General features: G+C 44.7%; 1 protein-coding gene across 3 annotated transcripts in view; it reads left to right on the top strand.

Moving 5' to 3' along the window:
• Rasgrp3 (RAS guanyl releasing protein 3) overlaps positions 1–8,033 on the top strand; it is a 99,835-nt gene that overhangs the window by 84,108 nt on the left and 7,694 nt on the right. For all 3 annotated transcript variants that reach the window (XM_005367926.3, XM_026789678.1, XM_026789679.1), the window contains 2 exons: positions 443–558; positions 3,205–3,352. In XM_005367926.3, the coding sequence (XP_005367983.1) occupies positions 443–558; positions 3,205–3,352 (264 nt within the window). The remainder of the gene's footprint in view (positions 1–442; positions 559–3,204; positions 3,353–8,033) is intronic.

Raw genomic sequence — 8,033 nt, 5'->3', positions numbered from 1 at the left:
TTCTGCTCCTCATTGGGACCTTGAGAGCTCAGTCCAGTGCTCCAGTGTGGGTCTCTGTCTCTATCGCCATCCATCACCAGATGAAGGTTCTATGATGATATGCCAAATTTTCAATTTTTGAAGTTATTTAAATTTGTAAAGTTTCATTTTAGGTTTTCATAGTATTGTAGTCAATAAACTCACCAGCCTAACTCCTATTCAACCCTGAAGTCTCAGTTTAGACTTTTTTTTTTTTTACCTGCAGGAAATCTTTATCTAAATCCAAACCTCCAAGCCCTCGACTAACCACTTACTGTTTTATAGTGTTAATTAAGTGTGAGTTTACAGATCCCCCACCAGATTCTAGGCTCTTTGATTGAGTGTACAATCCACATATTGTTGCTCACAAGATTAATGGCTGACCTATGCGCACTCAAGGTAAATGGTTTTTTCTCCTTTGCAGTCTGTGTTTCGAAACTATGATCATGATCACGATGGCTACATCTCCCAAGAGGACTTTGAGAGCATAGCTGCCAATTTCCCCTTCCTGGATTCCTTCTGTGTGCTAGACAAAGACCAGTGAGTTCCATTTTTTAAATTTTTTTTATTTTAGTGGATCTAGCTTAAAGCAGAAGATTATCTATGCGGTGGGACAAGCAAACCTGCATCCTGCGTCCTGACAAGCTTTGCCCGACTGTTCTGATAGAACAGTCTGACTTTCCACTCGTTTTTCTTGGCGTCCATAAACCTAACCTGTTGGGTGCTGTCACAGGGCAGACCACATCTCTGTTAAGCATAAGTGCCCGTCTGGAAATGAACCAGCTCTCAGTTTCTATCAATACTTCTAGTGCTTTGCTACCAACTCCAAAACCTCCGTCAAGAGAAGTGGAAGTTATCAACCTGAGGGCAGATGCCTATAGCTCAGGCTACTTGGCAGACTGAGGCAGGAGGATCTCAAGCTCGGGGCCTGCTTGGGTTCACAGAGAAAGTATTCAGCATCAGCCTAGACAACTTGATGAGTGAGACCATGTCTCAAACTAAAAAATACTAAAGGATAAAGGTCAAGGTGAAGAATTGCCGTGTAATTTCCCACTTATTTAAGTCCAGCATTCCTACTAACTAGCCAACATTCCTCTTTCTAGTAACTCACAAGGTAAGCTCCCTCCATCTTGTGGTTCTGCATACATCTTGGTTCCTGGAATTCCTAACGTGTGAGAGAACACACGGTAGACAGGCACAGGAGTTTCTTCAGCTCCTTTGATCTTTGAGTGCTTTGTATCACATCTGTTGGAAACTGGAAGCTCCAGGAGCAACTTACATGATGTAAGATGGGATATATGCTCGGCAGCAAGCTCCTCCTTTCTCTGTCTCTTGAGCCGTGAAAGGACCTGAGCCAGGTTACTGCCTGGTGGTTAAACTCCTATTGCCCTATGGTATAGTAAGCAGATCCTTGGAACGTGTATGATTCAATGATTCTACATCTCTTTATGTGTACACACACACACATACACACACACACACACACACACACGTCTTCCTAAATGAATGTAGTCCAAATTAGACTTTTGTGTCTGTTTGCGATTGATGCGTATGTCTGCACAAATTGTATGACACATGTTTTTAAGGCTGGGAAAGATACTAAATGACCGAATTTTATAAATTATAAGTATGATTCAGGTTATTTTGCATATGAGATGAAAAAAGGACCTTAAGTCTGGAGTACAATTATGAACCTGTGGTCATGTGAGTTGGAAAGGGAAGACAGGGACTTTGGCAGGCTATGTTGATTTGGAGGGGTGTGCACAGGGAGAGACGTCTAGCAAGTTATTGAAGACGCAGTATGAAATGTGGGAGGGCAGTCAGGGTTGGAGGTGCACACTGAGTTTTCAGCCCCACAACACTAGCTGGTTGCTGGAACCTCAGTGCAATAGTTTTTTCTGATGGGAAATTTCGGGGGGGAGGATGAGATCAGGGCTCCAGCAAGAAATATGTGGACTTCCCTTCCCACTCATAGACAATGAAAGTAACAAGTAGAATTCTTCAGAAAAGACAGAGAAGAGGAAGCAGGAGAGGAAAGAGCAAAGCAACATGGCTCAGAAGTGCAGGCTCCATAGAGAAGAAGGTGTCAACAAATAAATATCCCTGTGTCACACACTGTTGTGAGGTCAGAGTTTTCAAAACATGAGAGAATACCACCGAGGATTGTCCATGGTGACAGTTTAGTAGGATGACAGTGGGAGAAACGTACTGAGTGCTGTAGAATGATGACAGAAATGCTAACGAGTGATGTTTTTGATAACTTTGGGAGTTGCTAAGAGAGAAAGACTGGTGCTAGGGAAGACAGCTGGAGCAAGGAATGAGATTAGAGGAGAAGGGAAGCATTGGGCATCTCTGTAAGCCGAAGAAATGGGTGAGAAGATTGTGCAGAGCCTGGGAGAGAGCAGAGGTCTGTGGAGCCCGGAGAGCAGGGATGGGAGCGGTCCTTCTGATGCCATAGGAAGAGCCAAGAGAGGAAGGATGAGGGGATCCTGAGCAGGGCAGGCAAGGTGAGATCTCTGTACCTGGCACTTGCCTGTGTCACATGTGTTCGATCCCTTACTGATAAACCAGTGACAACAAGCAAGGTGTGTGATAAGCAGAGAACACAGAGGTGGAAGAGGAGAGTCGTTCTGTGGAAATGAGAGCAGCAAGATTTGCTCTAGATAAGCGTGGATCTGGAGGACCCAGATGCGAAGGTCTTTGGGGGAGCAGCCTGCAATGAATCTGGATGAATAAAGTTGAGAGGGACAGCAGCAATTTCAACCTTATTGTTAGTTGTAACACAAGTAATAAAAACCCAAGGCAGATATTGGGGTTCAACCTGAAGGTCAGAAAAGCAAAATGGTCAGTCACTCTTATCTCTACCTCAATGTGAAATGGCGATCTTGCCTCTAGCAATCTCAGGAGACTGTGTCTGAGAGCTTTCACCCATATGCACGCCTGCGCGCGTGCGCACACACACACACACACACATACACACACACACACACAGCATCTACTTATTGAAGAAGGTTTTGAATATTTGATGTGTCTTTGGAGACTCATCCTCCTTTTGAATGTTTAAGAAAAGTGAACATCTCTCTTTTGCTTTTGGTCATAAAGGTTTGGGAGGTGGGTACCAGAGTGTCGCAGCTGCTTAGTGATACGGTATTCACAGATTCTTCTCTTCTCTGACTTTCTTAACAGGGATGGCCTAATTAGCAAAGATGAAATGATGGCCTATTTTCTGAGAGCTAAATCCCAGCTACACTGCAAAATGGGACCAGGATTTATCCATAATTTTCAGGAGATGAATTATCTCAAGCCGACCTTCTGTGAACACTGTGCGGGATTTGTAAGTCAGATTTTCCGTTTCCATTTTTTTTTTTTTTTTTGCAGCCCTTTGGAAAGGCAGGGAAATGATTTCCTCAGTAGAATCCATTTTCTTTTCTGTATCAGAAATAAAATGTGTGGTGATTCCCTGAAATTAAAGATGAAATAAAAATCAAACTGAAATCTGTGAGTTTAGCTATGCTCTGGGAGTACCCCAAAGCAAGACAGGGAAGGATGCTGAGCTCCACTAGCTAGAGAAAGAACTTCTACTACCGTCTGCCAGGGTAGTAGCCTAGAGAGCTCTGGCATTTGTCGCCACTCTTGGTAATGGTTGCTCTAAAGAGAAGCATTTATCTTAGCCAGTTTCTTCTAGCACTCATTTAACATGTTCGCCACTACATCCATCATGGCATGGCTCAATACTTCCCAACTCAAAGAGGAAAAAACCCCTTTGGGGATAAGGCAGTCATAATAATAAATAACATTTACTTAATGCTTGACAGTAACAAAGTCCCTGGGCAGCAATGTGAGGAATCTCCACAGCATGAGATAGGCATTTTCTCCGCATTTGCCCTGTGAAGATGGAGAGGTGTAGAGTGGCTAGCCCAACTCCTCCACGATTGCAGAGTTCTAATCAAGTGTGGACTCAAACACGGGAGCTCTGAGTGTGAGTCCTGCGCTTGGCCCTCACCTCTGCAGTACAAGAACACCGTATACCACAGTTCTCAACCTGTGGGTCGCGACCGCTTTGGCGATCAAATGACCTTTTCACAGGAGTCAGATATCAGATATCCTGCATATCAAATATTGACACTACGATTCATAGCAGTAGCAAAATTATGGTTATGGAGTAGCAACGAAGATAATTTTTTGCTTGGGGGGGGTCACCACGACTTGTGGAACTGTATTAAGGGTCACACACAACATTAAGAAGGATGAAAACCACTGCTGTATACCTACCCTGACACTGGGCAGTGGAGCCAGCTCTGGGCCCTCTCCTTACCAGATTTTTGAACTCTGGTTATCTTCCAATTGGTACTCAAGTAAAAGAGAATGAAAAGTTTGAGGTGAGGGTGGCCCAGCACCTAGGTAAGATAAACTACCCGAGCTTTACTGTTGGTTCTGTCGCGTGCCGGGGCTGACTGCTTTGGGTTGCCTGTCAATTGCACTGTTCCCATGCCCTGCTTGAAGGCCTGGCTTTGGGAGACCCAGGGCACACATCTCTCTGAGAATAGGTACATAAGGCAACTTCTACTTTTGACAGCAGCAGCCTCCAGACCATTCTAGCCAGTTTGCCCCATCAGTCCCGGGGGCAGAGACGTTCCTTTTCTTACAGCATCTCCTTCACCGCACCACCCTATTGTACAACAAATGCATTTCCTTTTTTCGTGTGCCTCTTGTTTCTCTATTCCCATGGGAGTTTGGGGAAGTAGATAAACCTGAAAATGCAAGTGGGGTGAAACCACAGGTACCACTGCAAAACCTGAGCCTTCGGACGGAAAGGTCAGACTGAGTGGACTTGCCAAGGCAGAACTGGGAATCGGGATGCTTATTTGGTCTGTAGCGGTGTAGGACAGATTTGAGGTACTTATTCAGTCTCAGCCTGGAAGCTGTTGCTGCCTCCTCCTACGAGGGGATGCCTGTTTCTAAGAAGAAGGTCGACCTTGGATTCCGCATCTTCTGCCCACTCATCTGAGTACACTTGCTGTTGCTGTCCTCTGCTGCTCCTGGTATGAAGCACACAACTCTGGACCTGCAGTCTCGAACCTTGGCTTTGAACCTTAGTTTTGCCCCTCTTACTCCATGTTGTGGGCCCAAGTTAATGACTACCATTATGTCTGCTTTCCTATTTGTAAAAAATAGTCAATACCCTGCTTACCTGGCAAGTTGTTGGGGAGATAAATAATACCAGGCAAGTTACAAGTCTGAAAGTATCAAGGGGTTGGGAAAAAGAGGAAACAGCGTAAACTTTCTGAAAGTATTCTTTTGGCACTTTTAGAGGTTGCCTGAAATTAACTCTTTTAAGTTTATAGTCCTTTTCATTTTTTGAAATTTATTTAATTTCATTAGTACAGCTTGACTTGGGCTTTGCTCACTTAATACTCAAGGGTCCACTGATCTTCAAGGGATTTATAAATACAACTCTGAAGGTACATCCTTGAAAGGAATTGTGAGACTGCCAGGAACCATTTTCCAGTGCCTGCGCCATCTGCTTTTGAAATAAATTCTATTTTAAGGGCAAGGAAGGCAGTGCATATATTTCAGAATCAGGATGCCAGAACTGAAAGTGTGTTGGTAATCCCCGTATTTTATAGAAGAAGAAACTAAAGGCTGGAGAAGTGAAGAGAGTTAGTTCCCCAAGGTCACGTAAGTCATTGGCAGCTGGGGCATGAACCCCAGCCAGCTTTTCTAACTCTCAGTCCAGTGTTCTTTATATTGTAAAGAATGTCAAGTATTGTACAAGCCCATGGTCTCAGATCAAAGAAGCCTGGAAAATGCTCCCAAGACTCACCTAAGTTGGGTTGCCTCTGGCTGTTGTTGGCTAGCACACTGACCCAGTGCCTTTTCTTGGCAGTGTTTCCTCCTGGCTCCTAAGTGAGCTCAGCAAACCAAGTCCTGAAAGGACTCTTGCTTGACTATATCTCTTTGCAACAGCTCTGCAGTGGTGCTAATAACATATTGCAACTCCCATTAGGGCGTCCCATTAGGGGTAGGGTGGGGTTTCATGCAATAGTCCAAGATAGGCTTGATCTTGAGACCCTTTTTCCTTAGTCTTCTGAATGCTGGCATTAAACACAAGCACCACCACACCTGGAAAGGATGCTACATCTTCCCCCTCCTGTTCTCCTCCTCCTCCTTCTCTTCTTCTTCCTCCTTCTCCTTCTCTTTCTCCTCCTCTGTTCCTCCTTCTTCTTTCCCCTTTTTATTTAAAATAGATTTTTTTCTCACATAACATATCCTGATTATTGTTTTCCCTTCCTCTGCTCCTCCCATTTCCTCCCCATGCAGTCTCTGTTCCAGATCCACCTCTTTATTTCTTTAGGAAACAAACAAACAAACAGGCTTCTAAGGGACAATAAAAAAACAGAATAAAATAAGTTAAACAAAAACTAACACATTGGAACAGGACAAAACAAGCAAGCAGAAGGAAAAGAGCCCAAGATAAGGCACAAGAAACAGATATACACGCCGAGGCCCACTTGCTTGAACTCCCAGGAATCCCATAAAAGCACTAAACTGGAAGTCACAGTATAGATCCAAACACCTGTGCAGCCCCTGTGCGTGCTGCCTCGGTCTCCGTGAGATCATATATGTGTTGATCATGCTGATTTAGAGGACCTTGTTTTCTTGGTATCCTCTGTCCCCTCTGGCTCTTACACTGTTTCTGCCTCCTCTTATGTAGGGTTCCCTGACCCTGGAGGGGAAGGATTTGATGGAGACATCCCATTTAGGGCCGAGTGCTCCAAGGCCTCTCATTTTCTGCATATGTCTGGCTGTGGGTCTCTGTATTGGTTCCTGTCTGCTGCAGGAGGAAGCCTCTCTGACAATGGCTGAGAAGGCACTGACCTATGACCTAGGGGAATGTCCTTGGGAGTCATTTTAATGCTGTGTTCCTTTAGCAGCACAGTGGTTTGGCTCCCCTCAGGTCTCTGGCCTATCTAGTTTCAGGTTATTGGTCACCCGAGGAGTGCTGGGTATGGGCTCCATCTGGTGGAGTGGGCCTTAAGTCAAATCAGATAGTGGTTGGTTATTCCCACAAGCTTTGAACCACTGTTGCACTAGCATCATACAGGCAGGACACTGTTGCAGATCAAAGCGTTTGTGGCTGAGTTGGGGTTTATTTTTCTCCTTTGGTAGCACACAGAGACATGTACCAAAGACACTGGAACCTGGGGTGAAGGATCATGCAGGCACCAGCTCCACGTCTCTGTGTTCAGTGAGTCACTTAGTGTTGTCTTCGGCAACAGGACCTTGCCATCAGTTCGTGGAGAGCAGCCTATAGTCTTGGCAACAGCCTGGGTTGTTTGGAGGTTCCCATGGGATCCCTTTGGCACACAACTCAATTAGAGATAACCCATTCCTGGTACAGTGAGCTTCATTTGGTGACAAGAGAAGTCCAGTTGGGACGGTGTCTCCCCCATTATTTCGAGATTTTATTTAGGTCAATTTCATACATGCATATATTTTAGTAGGCTTCTAACTATATTAGATTTCCGTATTACTCCTCAAATGGTCCTTAATTTTACCTGACTCCCCCCATATGTATGCCCTCCCTCCTCCCCCCTTTCCTCTTCACTTGATCCCCCCCAATCCAACCATAATTATCTATTCTATTCCATTACAAAGGTCTATCTGTCCCTACTCATCCCTTACTTTGTACCTGACCTCTGTGGGTCTATGGACTGTAATTTCGTTATCATCATATTCACCAGCTTATATCCACATATAGGTGAATGCATACACCTTTCTGGATCTGGGTTACCTCACTCAGAATAATCTCTTTTTCTAGTTCTAAGGTTGCCTCTTCTTCAGTCTCCTTCTGGTTCCATCCTAGTGGCTTTGTTCACACAGATGCGACCCAGAGGCAGCGGTGAGAATGTCATCACTCTTAAAGTTTTCCCGGTTGGGACTTGCAAGGTATCTACTTCCGGGATCATTATCTTCACGCCTATGGCAGAAGCCAACTAGATGACTTTTTTTTT

Source organism: Microtus ochrogaster, unplaced genomic scaffold, assembly GCF_000317375.1.
Source record: "Microtus ochrogaster isolate Prairie Vole_2 unplaced genomic scaffold, MicOch1.0 UNK26, whole genome shotgun sequence".
Classification (NCBI taxonomy): domain Eukaryota; kingdom Metazoa; phylum Chordata; class Mammalia; order Rodentia; family Cricetidae; genus Microtus; species Microtus ochrogaster.
The sequence above is the reverse complement of the archived record's forward strand: the minus strand, read 5'-3'. Positions and strand labels throughout refer to the sequence as shown.